The 18944-nt window shown below is 47.6% G+C and overlaps 1 protein-coding gene across 1 annotated transcript; it reads left to right on the top strand.

The window, feature by feature from the left end:
* Positions 1–7726: 7726 nt before the first annotated feature.
* LOC121838181 lies at positions 7727–12240 on the top strand. Its single transcript, XM_042294265.1, has 2 exons — positions 7727–8036; positions 11948–12240. The coding sequence occupies exons 1-2, from the start codon at positions 7727–7729 to the stop codon at positions 12238–12240; spliced, it is 603 nt and encodes a 200-aa protein (XP_042150199.1).
* Positions 12241–18944: the final 6704 nt, after the last annotated feature.

Raw genomic sequence — 18944 nt, forward strand, 5'->3', positions numbered from 1 at the left:
GTTGTGTCCACGTCCTCCACGGTTTTTCTAATTACTTCGCACAGACTGATTAATCAAGCAGTATTCACTATAGTAGTAACATATAGAAATCATCCTGTTGTTATATATATGTACAACTGTAAGGCACAGCCTAACGCGATATGAAAAAAGAACTTCCGACAAGGCAGTTTCTTCAGCGGCGTTGGGCCCACCATGGCCATATGTACTTTAATTTGACGGAGATGGCAACAAAGGTTTATTCTCCAACACCGCCATCTAAAACTACCTTGTCGAATGGGACTGTTATGTGTCTAGAGACTGTATGCTCATAATGACTTGGTATATCACAAATGTGATGTACACGCTGTATCTTTGTGTTTCAGATGTACTGCTTAAACGCTTTCCTCCCACTGGCGGCACACGGATCGCACAACGTATAGGAAAATTTTTGTCAGGAGCATCCGACAGAGAAGGCGGCCGGGAGAAACGACGAAAGGTGATGAGATCAACAGTGGAAAACAGAGCACTTCGTGAAACTGACACACCGACCGAAGGAATTTAAAAGGAAAACTATGCTGTAGCCTGGAAATTACGTAACTGGATATGTTAAAACATGTTGGGCCTCATGGAGGGACACTAAATTAGTTATTTTTTGGTACGACTCTTCATGTGATAAGATAGTCACTAAAAAACAAAATCTTAATTCAAAGTTTCTGCGCGTAATGTCTTTCTTTAGATCCTGCCACAGAGGGATGCAGGTCGGCGAAAATACCGCACGCCGGCACGTTTCGCTACAATAACCCGCTACGGAAAGCAGAGAGAGAGACCGATATCGGTCTCCCTTCTTTGGTTTTCGTAACTGGCCTTTGTAGCGAAACGTGCGGACAGTGCAGCGCGGCCCGTAACCCTTCGGTGTTGCAAAACGGCTCCGGCCCGGTGCCGGCTGCCCCTGAAAATGTCGGAAGACGCCGAGGCCGCCCCAGAGCCGGCCCGCACGTTTGTGCTACTGGGGGTCCAATGTTCGAGCTACAAGTGTGCATTCGATGTCTGGTAACCTGGTCTCTGGGAGTAACTGTAGGTCTCAGTGGAAGTCTAGTGATGACTTTAGTCGCCCTTAGATTTCTGGGTGTATTATGATTCTTGGAAGCAAAGGAAGTAGCTGAGTTTATAAGTCTTTCTTTCTGTGTCTTATCCTTCGAAGAAAAGTTTTGTTTTTGTGCCGCAGTCTCAGCACTGAAAAATAAATCAATGTCCACGTGCTCGCCTGCACCCGACTGTTACCAAGCGAGGACCCAACAAAATTAACCCTAAAAAAAGTAACAAAAAAGTTAACGAGATCTTGCTCGTCGTAAATGTATAGTTTTTATACTTTTTAGAGTTGGTTCCTTAGAAATAAGAATAAAAAATCCCTCACTGGACAAAAAACAACAAAAAAAAAATACGCCGTTTTTTTTTTGTTTTTTTTGTAAAAACGTAACGAGTTCCCGTTCCAGTTCCACCGATGAAAGATGGAACGGCGGCGTTGCTTCGTTCCTCCTAAAAGGAACGCGTTCTAAGAACGCGATTCCTTGGAACGCCGTTCCCCAGCCAATTCTACGATCGGTCGAAGTCAATCATGCATCTTCTAAAGCGCGTTGTCACCGCGCGCGTCGTTTTCCGGTGTTTTTTCTTTTTTTTCACGGGCTATACCAGTCACGCAAAAAGATTAAAATGCAATTAAATGTAAAGGTGCAAGCGAGTTGAACAGAATGACGAAAATAATCCGTGGAGAAGGGGAACGAGAGGGACAAAGGCCAAGCACAAATCTCCAAACACAGCTACGTGACTGGTGCGCGACCGAAAAAATCCGCCTGGTCCGGGTATCGAACCCGGACCACGGTTCCGCCTCTCCAGGGACCATTTTCGTCATTGTTGTCCAACTCGCTTGCAGCTTCGCATTTGGTTGCATTTCGATCATAACCTTAAATTGCAAGCTTCACCCTTGTTGGTGTTAGACTGGTGGCAGCTGATAAAACCCGTTTGTTATACTGATGTCTAACCCCTGGTTAGCTCAGTTGGTAGAACGCTCCACCTGTAATGGAGAGGTCCCGGGCTCGATACCAGGACCAGGCGGATCTTTTCGGTCGCGCACCAGTCACCTAGCTGTGTTTGGAGATTTGTGTTGTCCTTTGTCCCTATTGTACCCCTACTCTAGGGATTATTTTCGTCACGCAAACCGAAAACCTAAAATGACGCCGTATTGAGTGTGCGTGAATGGCTTAGCCGGCGATATCAAACATATTAACAGAAAGAACTTTCGGTTCTACTTGATTAGCTCCATCGGTTCGTACACTCTAATAAATGCCTGCGCGTCTACTTACCTGCAAAACACTCAAAAAGCCAATATCTGTCATCTACAGAATCAGCTCAGCGAATGATGAGAAGGAACATCTGTTTATACATCAAAATGAAGCTTGCATGCGCTTTGCATAGCGTAAGGCCAGAGCGCAGACTTAATTTTTAGGTCTAAACAGATGCTCCGCCTCAGCATTCGCTGAGCTGATTTCGTAGAAAGCAGATTATGGATCTTCGAGTATTTTGCGGACAAGCAGACGAACAGGCATTTCTTAGAGTCTAGCTTTGGTTGTGGAGGGCAAGTCGTCTGCTTCTTGCGCAGGGGTGGCGGTTATGTCAGAACGATACCGAGCTCTGATTGGCTTTGATTGAAAGGATAGTGGGTAGATCTCTAGGCTAGATGCTTTGAGGTCTACCCACTATTTTTTTTTTTCAATCAGCCAATGAGAGCTTGGCGTTCCGACATCATCGCAACCGCCATGCAAGAAGTAGAACCTCCACTCTGCATGGAGAGGAAGTCTTGCCAGGCGAAGCGCGCTGTTCAGAATTTAACGTACTGCATCTCCATTGACAGAAGAAAAAAAAAAGAATTTTCTTGTCTCACAGTTTTTATGATGAAAGTATTCTGAGTGCCGAGTTTGCTCGCATCAGCGAAAGAGATACGAGTATCTCTACATTTTAGCTCTTGGCGCTTTAGATAATCTTCATAAAACAACGACTGCTAAGCTTCTCGGTGCGAAAGATGGGCACTCACTCTTGCTGAAGACATCACGCTTCAATTTTAGAAAACAAGAAATACAGGGCACGATAAAGCAAAATTACAAGCATTGTTAGTTCTGCATGTATTATTGTCGTCGCGGGAATTATCTAGACAAGTTTTCGTTTTAAGGGCGTATAAATCGCCGAAGGGGATCAAGCCTATACAAAAACGAAACAAATTTAACGAAAATGTAACGTTAAACTTTCTAAACACGCTTTATATTTGCTTTCTCCCATAAAGTGCATTTTTATAAGCTGATCAACGAGGAAGGCTCATAACCAAAACATGAAGATAGGTAATCCCCGTCCCCCTAAGAAAAAACAAACAAACAAACAAAAAGCTTCTGCAAAAAAAAATAGTTTTTTACGTATAGAAAAAAATTATACCCCCTTAACACCTGGGCGATGTGTAAAGTCGTTGCTTCAGCAAAGTGAGAAAGCCAGAAAGTTTCGAGCTCGGTAATCCCAAAAAGCAAAAACAAAAATCTATTTTGATATCTACCGTAACCTTTCCCGTATATCCATCACTTTACTATAGCTATTACTAGTGATTCCAAGCACTGAACAGTAGAGCACTGAGGAGTTTCCGATCATTGACGGTGTTCACATAGTGAACAGATTGCTACCGAAATACCACACCTCTTCCTGCCTTTACTTAATAGATTTTTTTTCTATTTTTTTTTTGTATTACAAGAGGAACGAAAAGCAAATATAAGAAAGAAATCTAAACTGCTAGAGCGCACATTAATATCGCTCCTGAAATCTCGTGGTGCATTTAACCAATGTTCGCGGTGTTCATGCGACGGTAATCTTGACGAAACTTCCAAACAAATACAACTATCCGAAACACGCGGAAAGAATTCAGACTCTGGGAAGAAGCAGACCACTCCAGAAAAACAATTCCACGTCTACAAAATAGGTAAAGCAATGCAGGCCCAAGGACTACGCCTACTTCCTCCGAGGCCTTTCCAAATCCGCTGCTAGCAAAAAGTAGAAAAAAAGAGCCTCGTGAACCTTGAGGACAAGAAGCTGCACTTCTCCGCGAGAGCAATGAGACCAACCTCGTTCGGTTCGCACCAAGAGGAGGAGACGAATGGCCACCCCGACACCTCTCCAACACCGCCTGTTTCCGGTCCCGGTCACCCCTCCATTCAATTGATAGGGTTTTTACTCTTTATGCTGGCCTTCGCCACCGCTCTCTCCTTGCCTCCGAGTGCACGCTGCGGATGCTTGGTTTTAACTGCTTTGGTGGGGTCAAACAGGCTGTTTGGAGTGTTGGGGTTTTGCTCAAAATTATTGTAACTAAACCTGGATGCGCCTCTACACCACCAGACTGAATAGACAGTCATCTCATCACAACCAAGCATATTAGGCTCGATCTAGCGTAATTTCCGGTCAGTAGAACCCTACTATAAATAGGTGTTTTCGCAAAAAGGTCCCTATGTAAGTAGCACCGTCGTGTAACTGAAACTTATAGAGGTTTTTTTTTGTTTTTTTTTTTTATGAGGTTACACTTTTTTTATGAGGAGGTTACACTTTTTTTAAGCCTCAAAAGCCTAAACTAATGCGGTCTGTTCAGGTGAGGTATACGACAAGGGTAGCATAATATACGAGTGTAGTCGTCACGGTGCGTCGGTTTTTTAACTGAAATATGCTAATTGATTTTTAGTTACTAAAATAAATATACAGTTTTAATTAGAAACTTACTGATTGTCATCGAAATCCGCTAATTCAATGAATTTTAGAAAGGCCTGGGAGCACGTCGGAAGCACGGTTGACCTCTAAATCTACCAACCGTACAGTAGGCACAGGATACCGGTGCAATAACGCTTTCGAACGGTTTTTTCGTCTCTAAGCATCCGCGATTTCTCAACGCTTGCTTCTTGCCTGTTTTACAAGCGGTTACTTTAGCACCCGTACGCTCGTCGTTTTCGCGTGTTTTCTATCGCAGGCCAGTCAAATCACGCTCAAAATAAATGCGAGTTCACGCAGATTTACTGTACTTGATTGCTATAGGCAAGGACACAAAAAAGGCGAGCGCCGTGACGATCCATTGATGCCGCTGCTCAATTCGCTCCATAGGATTGCAGCGTGGCGTCTGCGGTCGAGCTTATTGTCAAACGGAGTGTGAACCCTTTTACCGTTTACAGACCCAAGCCGTCTTTGGCTAGCCGGGAGACTTCTGCTCGCTCCATTTCGGCAGGCGTTCGGAGGCTCGGCGACGCCAATTTTCACGGGACGATGAAGTTCTACAGAATTCACGAAGTTGGGAATTTAACGAGGGTCTTCTGCCTTGATGTTTGGTATTTAAGATGGGATCGGTCGTTTCATAGGAAATAGAGGAATCCCCAATAGGTGTTTCGCTAACCGGTTCTTTAGCTAACTGCCCCTGCAGACTGGTCTTAAAATATTTTGTGAGCGTTACGAGAAGCGATGCTCGGGGGGGGGGGGGGGGGGGGGGGGGGGGGACGATTTTTTTCGGTTTTTGTGACCGGGAGTTTGAGGGGACGTAAATTGCCAACAGCGCCTCTTGCCGCCACTTCTAAATGAAGTGTCTATAGAACGTCCGATCAAGAAATGTATTCTGTCTGATACAAAGAATCCTATATTTAGGTCAACCTTTCTCTCTGGATCCCGACACTCGAAGGTGCGAATGGAATGGGCCGCGCTTCAAAATCAAGCTTTTAAGGTAAGTAGATAAAAACTACTCTCCATCCATTCGATACTTAGATGAGTAGGCTCTAATAGTCCGACTTCCGAGCCGAAGCGACACTCGATGCGCCTTATGTGGATTTTCCTCTTCTCCGGTCGGCGGTCCACTGAGGCTGCTCATATATCCAAGGAGTTTAATTTCTGGACCTTGATTATAATCCTATTTGTACACAAAGACGGGCTGACGTTTTCTTTTCAGTCCTGGGAAGTTCTAGTCGACCCTGAAACAAATGAATTTAACCGTATATTTACTTTATATCTAAAGGGTGCATTTCTTATGGTCTGTTATGTTACTTCTAAACTAAATGCGATAGGCAATCGCAACAAGCTCACTATGCAAAATATTATTTAGCCCTATGATAAACAATAATTAATATTTCGTTTTCTGCAAAGGACTGCAAAAACGTTGACCTTGTTTGCTTGTCGTTTATTTTTTGTTTGTTTGTTTGTTTTAAGATGATGAGATTAATATGCAGATCGAGGCCTGCAGCGACAAGAATGTATTTGATAAAATCAAGAAACTCACGTGAAAGTTTAAAGAACACTTAAGAAAATGCTCTTTAAATAAAAAAAAGAAACGAATTTATAAATTATTTTATCATAAATACAGTTCCAATTTATCATCCAGAGTTGATCAAATATACATCGCCGTCTCTTGATGATAGTTTTGAACTGAATTCTGCTATAAAACTGTTCTGGGACAGAATTCAACTGGAATGGAATTCTGGCTTGGGAACAAATGTTTCTAGCGGAAACAATAATTCAAACCACAAACGAGAGGCAGGAAAAGTTGTTGCAATGTAACCGGACACGCGCCACTGCATGGAACGAGTTTGAGACTCCGTCAAATATAACGGTATCAACGTTTCCCACCGTGGGTTTCATACTCTCACAAGTTGGTGACTTTCTCTGGGCTACACTGCGATGGCGGCAAGATCTAGCGTGACGAACAGTGACGTTGATATTTGTAAAGTATTCGGCAAAGCATATAGCGTCTGCGTACAGTGGTCCAAGTTCTTAATATTATCACGTGAGCATCACCCGCTGGGCTGGCCTGCGCTGCGCCGCTGAGTGGTACGGCGATACGGCAGGGATAAGGCGCGCGCGCACAAAGCTCTTTTTGGTGCTAGCGTTGTCTGCTGGGCTATTCTGTTGACTGCACACAGCTCCTGCTCCCTAGCAAAGGAGCGCAGGATGCTGATTGACTTTCTGGTAAAAGCGAGCGAGTAGAATATAAATACTTATTATCAAAAGAATTAAAAACGGAGTAGAAGCACAGGACAACCACGTTCTTTCATTATTTAGCAACGACGTTTATTCTGGGCATTAAAATTGCACCCTGAACGATATCCTAACTAAGATAGGGCGATAAGAGGTAAGAAATTACTGGGGGATGAAAAGGGAGAGGAAGAACCACGAGGCTCGGGCAGTACTACAGTGATGGTATGGTTAAAAGGTTAAAAGGCGCGAACAAACAGGACGAAAAGAGACACACGTACGACCGCGGAGAGGCGCCAACTTCCAACTGATTTATTGGAACACGAATCATCGTCAAACTCGATCCCAATCGCCTAAACACATGCAACTGGTAAAAATTCTTATCCCTCATTACACACATCCTTGAAGAAACACAATTTCTTTGGTTAACAGATAAAGAGATGGCCTGCTTACGCATCTGTCAGCCGCTTTGTGTATACAGAAAGCTTCAATTAGGTCTGTGTTTTGTATTGTGTGAGTTATTGAACACTGTCCAGTTTCGGTTTCAGATGCTCGGTTGGCAACATGGTGTCCTTGTGTGTGTATATAAAGTATGGCGTCCTGAATAAACGCACTGTTCTGTTTGGCATTCCGTCGACTGCTGGCTCTTCATTACATGGCGACGAGGATGGCCTTCCCTTCGATATGTAGCTCGTAAACGGCGCCTTCCCTAACGAGCCTCGCCATGGCCTTCGCTGGTCTCGCCCCTCCGGAACCGTTCCTGCCGACGCCGGGACGCCCGTCCGTACCCTGGCAGCAGTGGCATGGCATGTTCAACGTCTACCTGCTTGCGTCTGGTGCTGCCGAATTTCCTCCGGAGCGACGCAAGGCCCTTCTCCTGCACTGTCTGGGAGCCGAAGGCCAGCGAATTTTCAACACACTACCTGACACGAATCCTCCAAGCACCGCCCAGGACACCGGCAAAGGCGCAACGAGCAAGCCGGACGTCTACGCCATCGCCGTCGCTTCCTTAGCCCAACACTTCGCTACAACCAGCAACCTGGGGTGCCATTCTGGTCGCAAACGGGTACCTTTCGAGTTGTGACGTATCGAGAAAGAAGGGGTGGAGCCCCAAACTAGAATGATTCTTGTTTGAGGCTCCGCCCCAACGTTCGGGTTCACGCACGCGGTCAGCTAGAATCTGACGATGCCCTACGTCGCGGTGACGTGTCTACCCCGTTGGGGCGAAGAAATCCCTGCATTTCCCCTGTTCTTTTTGTTATCTTCTTCCTTTCCTCCGGGACTTAGAACGAGCGAATAACGGAGAAAAGGCCGCCTTCCGGAAAATGGAAGGAAACAGAGAAAACTAATATTATCCTTTTATAAAATACGAAAGATTATTTCAATAATTATGACGTAAAGTAAATTTAGCTAAGATATCTCAGCTTGTTTTCTCGAAGTCTTTCGCTACGGTCTTTGAAAACAAACATGGCGAAAACCGCGGTAACGACCTTGTGGTGTTTGTGTCTCGCTTGCGTGGTTGCTTTCCCTGTTTCTGCACGATACGGACGGCATTACGAGAAGAAAATATTATGTGAAGGTACGCTGCGACACCGACCATCCTTTGTGAAGCCGCCGTGAGCTTAAGCTGCAAATGAAATTTCCTGTTCGCCTGTGAGGGAGACTCCAAATGGATACAGAGCTGACGACGACTCTGTGGTAATATATGACTAGTCATGAGATCGACGCAGAGTTCACCGGTTGTGAACATGCTGTGGATGATGCAGGAAAGTTTGTTCGTGTAGTTTTAATAATGCTTTGTTCGCTTTGCTCACCACAGTGATTACGACAGTAGTCCCCATAAGCCATGCTCTTCTCTTTCGGCGCTGAAGAAATGGACGCAACCGCATAATCTCGGGCAGTCTTTTTTACTTATTTTTATATTTGCAAAAAAACACGTGCAAAAAAAAAACGTCTTTTACGTTTTTACACGTCCCTACATAGGTACCTCGGTATCCCATTGGCTTCAATGCTCGTGACGATTCAACGCTCTTTGCCATGGAAACGTTCGTGAAACTAGAAAGCCTCTGTTTGCCGCTAACAGTCATTTTTCGAGTTCGGGTTGTGACGACAAAATGACGTAAGAACAAGAATGCACGGGACTATTTGCATTGTTTTAACTCGACAACCGTACCCTTGGCGAGTTCAACTCGAAAGAACATGGCCGCGATGCTCGTCGGATCGACCGCGGCTGGGGTTTGACATGCGATCGGTCACTCTATCAACGCGCACACAAATGCTTTCGTGCTGTTGGATGATCCCATTCGGCGGCAGGACCGGGTCGAAGAGCACAGTGAGCTGGCTTTTAACGTCTCCGATATAACACTTGGCGAGATGCAAGACTTGGCTTCTATTTGTGCCGGTGTTATGAAGCTTGAAAGTGGTGGTGGTGTTGTGGCTCGTACGGTAGCCTTGCTGAGATTATGAAGACGGTAAAAGACCTTCATTCAGTCATGCATCAAGATTCAAAACCTCCCTTTTACACAAAGGAAACCACGTTTCCGCGAGCACGGAGGAAGCAGCCAACGGTCTGAGAAAGAATTGTGCCGCCGCCACGACCGCCAGCGATCGCCCCAACGGCAAGAAAACAAACGACAAGCTCATTGAGATTTGTGTAGTGCTGACTGCTGGTTCATTGGACGAAAAAGCTGAATGATGTAAAACGCAACGTAAGTTTGCCAGCGTTTTGCAAAACTAATGCGTTTCGTTGAAAATTTAATTTGTGGAATTCGTTAACGCCTTGAACGTTTGACGGGGACTGCATTGTGAACGCAGGCTTCACACAAGTGTTTTTTACAGTGTGTGCTTTGCCTGCACGCATATAAAGACAGAAACACTGCCTATATGGTGCATAAAATAAAGAAAACTTCGCATATCTTGATAGTGTTGACTATCCATTGAGTGCTGTTGATAGTAGTGGCGAAGCCAGGAACTTTTAAGGGGGTGAGGGTGGAGGGGGTTGGAGGTGGCTGGGATGTTCATGACTTGGGGAGCGGGGGGGATGGTGTCGAAATTTGTGTGTATATTCTAGGGCCCGCCGAATTTGGGGAGCGGGGGGGGGGGGGGGGGGCAAAGATAAGCCCCCCCCCCCTTGGCTTTGCCACTGGATGATACCATAAGGGGATCATCCTACAATCACAGGCTGCCATAAGCATCTGCAGAGCCACTGAGCTCGTACCACAATGGCAAGATAGTTGCTGACGTTTTTCACGTTACGTAGCGGTTCTTTCTTTAGTACATATGCTCGCTTTTCCTTCACACATCTGCTCTGCTTCAACAGTGCGTATTTGCTCTGCATTACAGGCAAATTTAAAAAAAAATCCAGCTCACACTACTCTATAATTTCAATGAGTTACTGTCACTTTTGAAACGGAAATCTATTTAATTTGTATGATAACCTTTACATTAAACAGACGGGTGCTGAATGTAGGGCAATTGTATCTTCATTAATTTTCTTGGTCATGGAGATGACGACCGTCAACAAGATTGCACTGGCTAAATTTCTCGTCTACAGTGGGTAACAATGTTACCATACTCCGTCAGACTGAACTCCTGCTGTCTAAACAACTAACGATTCATTTTAGGACACACCTGTTTGTAGTTAATTGCAGGGTATCGAAAAGTGTTTCTTATGACTGTCCGATGACTGACATGCAATTCCAGAAGCTCGGCATGAAAAGGTAAAATATCTAGTTGATACAATAAAATGCCATCAGCAACCCTTTAAGATTTTATTGCGTGATTGACAGTAGCTACAAACCGCAACAAATGGCCAACTGAAGACATAGGCACTAAGCATGCAATAACTTCGAAGCGGTAGAAACCCTTAAATTTTAACGCCAACTTACCACCATGTTGTTAATAACAAAGTGGCGTTTGCGGAAAAGTGTTGGAGTCCTCCAGAACGGTGACGATCTCCTTCAGACCGATGATGATGGTGACGAAGGTTCTGTTAGATTCTAGGTTCCGTCAACGCACCCCACGACGTCGGTGTGCTTGTCGTGGTGGCGACAAAAGCCTTCTTTCGCACATGCCTCAGCTGCCTCGGTCCGGGGTTTCGACGACCCAGCCGTCTCTTCCCAGCCGGTTGACAGCGACACTCGCGACGGCCGTCACGGCTCTGATCACCATCCACTGGGCATCAGCTATGTGATCATCGGTGGCAACCACGGTCTTGTAGTTCCCCGCTGCGAAAAATCTCAGTGCGATTCAATTAGTAGCTACTGCTCGACGATCATCATCTCTCATCGTCGCCGTCTCTCGTCGCGCAGCTGGTCACACTGCGATCACACGGTGCTTTTCGACACGCTGTATTGTCGTCAGAAACTGTCGTCGTGCATCGCGAAGGCTACCGGGTGCTCGCGGAAAACCCGTCATTGTACGCGTTAATCGAGCCATCGTTGCGCGACAAGCATCGCCGCCATTTTTTACGCTCTAGAATTCTGCCCAAAGCTTGTTCCCCTTCGTGCAACAGAAACAGAAGTTAAAAGCACGAGGACATCACCCCAAACGATGCTTGCACGAACGTTGGCTTGCACTGCGCAAGCGCGCCTGCTCGACAGGGACGTTGAAAGCCCGGAGAACGTTCTTGTAGCTCCTACACACGCACTAGCTCGCACTCATAGTGAAACAGAGAGTAGGGTGTGTCGAGTAATACCGCAGTTAATCTAGTTACGCGACTTCCGGTATGTGCTACGTAGGTCGGACGTGGTCATACGTCACTTCGTCGTCACGGTCCGAACTCAAAGAGCGACAGTTACGGCAAACGGTTGCTTTCGTGTTTCGGGAACGTTCCCATGGGAACCGCGTGGAATTATCACGCGGGCTGTGGCCAATAGGAGCGCGCGGTTCGTAGGGGGGAGGAGTTTTCGAGAAACACGAACGTGACCGTTTGTGACCAGAATAGCACCCCTGGTCATCGAGCGACACCGCTTCCACCGGCGTTTCCAATCCCCAGGCGAGTCTGTTCATGACTTTGTTGCCGCGCTACGTGAGCTCGCAACACCGTGTTGCTTCGCGTCACAAGAAGAGGCACTACGAGACCAATTCGTGACCGGCGTGTCGTCTAACCGCGTTCGTGAACGCCTGTTGCTGGAAGGTTCGTCGCTGCCGTTTTCCACCGCAGTCCAGATAGCCCTTCAACAAGAACAAGCGGCTGAACAAATGAAAGAATTTTCTGCGTCTGTACAACCATTGTAGGCGCGTACTAGCAAGTATTCCGAGCCCCCTTCACAGTCTTCACGCTCACAGCACGTTACGGGAAGTCACCAGCAGCATATTCCCCGAAGCGCTACCACACAACGCGCTGCTCAAGGGAACCGCCCCTTATCTCGTGACCGCCGCGACCGCCGTCGCTCGCCTTCAGCACCACGCGCACAGTCGCCGCACTGTTTCCGTTGCGCCTCTCGTCGGCACCGCGCGTCATGGACTCGTTGTCCAGCACAGGGACAACGCTGTTTATTTTGTGGTCGCATTGAACATTTCAAAAAGGTATGCAACCAGAAACGCTCGCAGTCGACCGTTCGCGAGGTAGTGGTCGACAATTCGTCGGAGGATGATGCCGTTCAGGTCCTTGTGCTTCAGCGTCCTACAACCTGCGCAATTCATATCGATGTTGAAGTCGGGCAGGTTAACTTGCAACTTCTAGTTGACACTGGGTCGTCTGTGTCCATTTTGTCGAAACGAGTATTCGACGAACACTTTCCGGGTCTAGTTCTCCTGCCTGTTCCGCGTGTCACCCTGCTAGACTTCTCGAAAAGGCCCATTTCAGTTCGAGGTTGCTTCTTCTCCGAAGTCTCCTTTCAAGAACGTCAGGCGCAACTTCTCTTCTTCGTTGCAGAGCATGGAACTTCACTCATTGGTATTGATGGTATCAAGGCTCTGAACTTGCGCATTGAAGGCTCCACTATGCAGTGCCTTCAAGCCTCCTCCGTCCCTGAGGAACAGACCTCCATTGCTGTCGGCCTTCCGCCACTGCCTTCGGCCCTTGCTCACTTCACTCCTCTTTTCACTCCAGACTTAGGCCTCGCCAAAGGCTTTGTTCACAAAGTCAAGACGCGCTCTTCGGTCCATCCCGTAGCATCAAAGCTTCGTCGCCTGCCTTTATTTTTGCGACCTCGGGTGTCAGCTCAGCTTCAGCGCTTGGAAAGCCTTGACATCATCGAACGCATCGAAGCGTCGGAGTGGGTTTCTCCCATTGTTGTCATTCAGAAGAAAGATGGGAGTATTAGACTTTGTGTGGACCTTCGCGAACCCAACAAGGCCATCGTTCCCGACATGTTTCCCCTGCCACACATGGAAGAGTTGCTTCATGCACTGGTGGGAGCCACCCACTTTTCAAAACTTGACCTAGCTTCAGCCTACCATCAGGTCCTCCTGCACAAGGACAGCAGAGACTTAACAGCCTTCATCACCCACGACGGCTTGTTCCGCTTCAAAAGAGTTTGTTTTGGGTTGGCCTCAGCGCCAGCAACGTTCCAACGCCTGATGTCACAGATTCTTCACGGCTGTCCTGGCGTCCTCTTTTATATTTACGACGTTATTGTCTTCGGCAAGTCGTCGGAGGCACATTTGCAGAACCTGGCCAAAGTCCTGCAACGCATCAGGGATGCAAGCCTTAAACTGAATCAAAAATGCGTTTTCAATGTCACAGAGTTGACATTTCTAGGTCACAAGGTGACTGCCCAAGGCATTTCACCCCTCCCAGAAAAGGTAGATTCAGTCGTGAACACGCCTGTTCCAACCAAGGCTGCAGAACTCCGCTCCTTTCTAGGTCTCGTGGACTATTATTTGAAGTTCGTTCCTCGCCTAGTTGAAGTCGTGAAGCCAATGAGAGCTCTTCTTCGCAAGGACCAAACGTTTGTGTGGACCTCACAAATTGATGCCAGCTTTTGCAAGGTCAAGCTCCTGCTTTCTTCAGACCTGGTGCTTCGTATGTTTGACCCTGCTCTTCCAATGGTAGTCTCGACAGATGCATCTGAATGCGGACTAGGAGCCGTTCTCCAACAGCGACAGGGCCAGACACTTCGCACCGTCGCTTTTGCTTCGCGCACCCTTTCACCTGCTGAAAGGAAGTATGCTGTTGGCGAAAAAGGAGCACTGACCTGCATTTGGGCATGTGAACGCTGACATGTGTTCCTCTGGGGACGCCCATTTACTCTGCGAACAGACCACCAAGCCCTGGTTTCGCTTCTGTCTTCACGTGGTTTGGGACGACGTCCGCTTAGGGTCGCACGCTAGTGTGGAAGACTGCTCTGCTACAATTTTACAGTCGAGTATCAGAAAGGTGCGCAGAACAGTGTAGCAGACGCTGTCTCGTCTTCCCGCCCCGACCAGGGACCCCGAGCTGGTTTTTGAGGAAGAAGCTGTCTGCCTTGTTGAGCCTACGTGTGTCACCATGGAACAATTTTAACAAGCAGTTCTGAGTGACGCTGTCCTGACTCAAGTGAAGTCCTACGTCCCCGATTCTTGGCCTCCGCACAGAAGCCTTCCTGAAAATCTGTTGCCGTTTTTCAGAATTCGAGAAGAACTGTCAGGGGTAGATGAGGTCCTACTAAGAGCAGAAAGGCTGGTTGTTCCCTCGTCTCTGTCGGCACAGCTCATTGCTACAGCGCATGAAAGCCACCCAGGAATCATTCGCACTAAGGCAAGGCTTCGCAAACAATTCTGGTGGCCGGGAATGGACAACCAAGTTGAGACGGCCATCAAGAACTGCAGTACTTGCCAGGAAGCCGACAAGTCAGCCAAGACATCAACTGCTCCAATGCAACCGGTTGAGTTCCCCGAACGACCATGGCAGAAGGTTGCAATAGACATAGTTGGTCCCCTGGAGAGAGCCCCTCAGAACTGCCGGTTCGTGATTACTTTGATCGACTGCAACTCCAAATGGCCGGAAGTCCATTTGAGCTCGGAAGTTACATCAAGGATTGTAATGGAGTTCTTGCTCAACGTATTTTCCAGGGAAGGCTAGCCTGATGAGGTAGTATGTGATAATGGTCCACAATTCACGTCCAGGGAGTTTGTCCACTTTCTGCAAGAACGGTCCATTCGGCTCTCGCATTCATCAGTGTACTATCCCCAGGCCAATGGCCAAATAGAACGGTTCAATCGCACTTTTAGGCATTCATTCAGCTGGCTGTTTTGGAACGTCGACCGCTGCGACTGGCTATTACCGAGTACCTCGGAATCTACAGGTGCACTCCGCATGCTACTACAGGGATTGCCCCTGCTGTTCTCCTTCATGGGAGATTGCCAAGAACACGGCTGAACGGCGTCGGTTTTCCATCACTGTTGCTCGAGGAGGAACCAGCGAAAGAGCTGTCAAAGTTGAGACAGCGCGTGAAGCGTCACCAGCTGTACAGCAAACAGTACACCGACAGAAGGAGAGCAGCAAAGAACACAAAAGTTGCTGTAGGAGATCACGTCAGGGTTAAGAAGCCATCCGTTTCCTTCAAGGGTGATCCTGTGTTCAGTCGTCCAAAAAAGATCGTCAAGCAGCGTGGCCCGTCGTCCTTCCTTCTCGACGACGGACGCACTTGGAACGCCTCCAAGTTGTGCAAGGTGCCTGCAGTTCCGGCTGACCATGACCGCATTCAGCCAAGTGACACCTGGGTGCCCCGCAGTGCTGCATCTCAGGGGCAAGTACGAACTATGCCGCCCGAGGTGCCTGTGCCGTCCCAGGAACCGGTGCCGCCCGAGGTGCCTGTGCCGTCCCAGGAGCCTGTGCCGTCCCAGGAGCCTGTGCCGTCCCAGGAGCCTGTGCCGTCCCAGGAGCCTGTGCCGCCCAAGGAGCCTGTCCCGCCCGAGGAGCCTGTGCCGTATCAGCAAACTACGCCACAGGAAGAGCCTGTGTCGGGCCAGCAAACTACACCGCCTGAAGAATCTGGGCCGGAGCTAGAGTCCAACCCTACAGGGACAGGCATTTACCTGCTAGGTTCCGAGATGATGCCTAATGTTGCCTTCCGGTTCTTTTTGTACTATGTCTTCTGTTGCGATTGTGAGCTGTAAGTCACATGCAGTTATGTAAAAATACTATAATGTTGTTTGTAATAATTGTATAATGTATATATGTACATATTTTGGGTATATATTTGATAGGCAAGTCATTGCTAACAATCCACTAACCAATTAACCTACTAACCAATTGTCACCCAAACAAATTCAAGGAAGGGAATATGTTGTGTATACACCTCGCAAGTGGGCTCATTTTCGTCTTCTGCGCATGAGAAAGAAAGTAGCGGTGACATCAGAACGCCGAGTCCTGATTGGCTGATCGCGACCCCCCTATCCCAGTGTCGTCTGCTCCTTTGCAACGTCGTCTGCTCGCAAGATCGTCTGCGTCTGTCTTACCTTTCCTGCGACTTTGGGAAGTATCATGGTGTAATACGCCAAAACAACAGGGACAGACAAAACGAAGGTAGAACTAGACAGGACGTCTAGTTCTACCGTCCTGTCTAGTTCTACCTTCGTTTTGTCTGTCCCTGTTGTTTTGGCGTATTACACCATGATGCAAAACCAACTAGCCCAACTAGCCATCCTCATTTGGGAAGTACAGGTCTTTACGAGCGAGCTCGACTTTGCCTATCAAAGACGGCAGACGAAATAACTCGAGCGGTACGTTGTTTTTGTCTAACAACTAGCAGACGCGCATCAAGGAAGGAAATCAAAGGACTCACCGGCGAGGTGTCCCGAATCGCCGAGGTTTGTTTGCTAAGAACCGAGAGTGAGCGTGTTAGTGCCCGCAAGTGCCTTCCCAAATACTTTTTTCCTCCTTTCGTGTGCGGCGAGAACCCTCACTCTTTAACGGCGTCGGCGGGTTGGCGCAGTTAACGTCGTCTGCTTTACGTCCGCTGGTCAAAGCGATGGCTGCTTTAACTTTCCTGCGTCTGTCGGAGATTCACCGCTTTTTCACCGGCGAGAGTCACCGTTGCCTCGGGAAACAAGGAGATAACAAGAGGAAGAAATTGACCTCTTAATATAAAATTAAGGTCCAGCGATCAAAATATAATATGGGAAGGGTTCACAAGAGTCGCGCGGGCATATTCCATTCAGCACGCCAGCCGGTCGTGGGCAGAGGGTTGCCGAGTCGCAGAGTGCCTGCTAGGCCCAACTGCTGAGCTCGCTTCGTCGGTTTCGGTGGTATCGTGGCCGTTGGATCTTTTCGCGGGTGTTTGTGGATCCAGCGTTCTTGTTCATTGTGGTCTGTTTCAAGTACTTTTTACTTTTTTCTTGCTGCGTGAAGTCGGGACGCGTGAGAAGCGCACTCAGAAAAATAAACGTCCGTGGGTCGTCGCGACCGCGACGATGTCGGCCATGCTGATTTGATCGTAAGGAGTGCGTAAGACAGCTTCGGAGCTGTCGTAGGATTTCGTCGTAACCTGCGCGAAACGTTCGTTTCGTGAATACGAATTTGTTCTTCAGTTTTGTCTTACGCTCATTTTTGGCGTAAGATCGTTTCGTGAATCTGGCCTCTGCACTTTCGAAAGTCGTAGGAAAGGTAAGACAGACGCAGACGACGTTGCGAGCAGACGACGTTGCAAAGAAGCAGACGACGCTCAGATAGGGGGTCGTGATCAGCCAATCAGGGCTCGGCGTTCTGATGTCACCGTTACTCCCTGCGCAAGAAGCAGGCGAACTTGCCCTCCGCATAGTGTGAGTTATTCAACACTGTCCAGTTTCGGTTTCGGATGCTCGGTTGGCAACATGGTGTCCTTGTGTGTGTATATAAAGTATGGCGTCCTGAATAAACGCACTGTTCTGTTTGGCATTCCGTCGGCTGCTGGCTCGTCATTACAGTCTGTTTCCATTTTTTATTCCCTTTCTCGATAAACCTTGTGCGCTCAAACAAAGGTTCGCACCCACACCGCAATCGCTTTGCACGTGAAGTCGTCGAATCGTTCCTCATCCAGAACGCAGAAAACAACGTTTCATCGGCCTCAGTCTCCTTATCAAGACGGGAAATAGAATTAATCAGGCCTGAACGGAAAAAATATCACAACTCCCCTTAAAGCGTAACTGCAAAGAAAAAAAAAGGTTTTTTTTTAAACAGCCTAATTGGGACAAGCATGTCAAAAAACAATTTTACCGCGTGAAAAAAAAATATTTTACAGCACTATTTATTGCGTGAGACTGATTTTAATTTGCGGCTATTTCGCCCGTTTTAAATGGCGCCCCACAAAGTTGGGATTTTGTGACCTTTATCCCAATCGGCTGCTATACTTCTCATTGGCTGAGAGTTTGATTGACAGCTTAGATATTGGTTATTAAACCTTTGTTATATGTAGCAATTTCCTTTTGAGCGGCATATTTTTTACGTTTAAAGAATAACCCATGGGATGAGAGTTATTATTCTTTACAAAAGGTTTACAAGACGGGCACTTCCGTTTGGATTCATGCCATAACAAACAAAAGGTTCGCCATTCTTTCATGGCCGCCGAAGTCTCTGCTTCCGCCTGTCTCGCCTACCTCGACTAATCGTTTCGCCGAAGTGATCAGTGTTTCGTGCCCACCCAGGTGCTTGAGTGAGACTTAGTGCGTGTTTAGCAGCTCTCGCAGGTGTTAGTGAAAGGAAGCGACGCGGGGTTTTGGCTTTCATAGCGTGGTTCTTTCGTTTTCCTCTTTGCTTGCGTAGCGTGCTTTTTTTGTGTGTTTGGTTTGCTTGTTTGCGCGTGCAAATGCTGACTTTTCGGAGATGTCAGATGCGTGATCCCGACAGTGAGCCTTCCAGCAGCCATGTCGCCCCGAAAGGATTGCTATTTGGCTGGAGGCGATCGGGCGTTCGCGTAGCGACAAACGTGTCCAGTTACGTTCTCGTCATATCGCTTCGGAGGCCATCGAGATTCGCACTGGGTGCACCTAACGTCCACAACTAGACTCACAAAATAAAAAAAGCACCATGTTCACTA

The sequence above is a fragment of the Ixodes scapularis genome, unplaced genomic scaffold (genome assembly GCF_016920785.2).
Source record: "Ixodes scapularis isolate PalLabHiFi unplaced genomic scaffold, ASM1692078v2 PGA_scaffold5__190_contigs__length_132052651, whole genome shotgun sequence".
Classification (NCBI taxonomy): domain Eukaryota; kingdom Metazoa; phylum Arthropoda; class Arachnida; order Ixodida; family Ixodidae; genus Ixodes; species Ixodes scapularis.

Coding starts and splice junctions, on each gene's coding strand:
- LOC121838181 (XM_042294265.1), top strand. CDS start 7,727: ATGGCCTTCGCTGGTCTCGCCCCTCCGGAACCGTTCCTGCCGACGCCG. Junction 8,037..11,947: donor CCAACACTTCGCTACAACCA/GCAACCTGGGGT, acceptor TGACCAGAATAG/CACCCCTGGTCATCGAGCGA.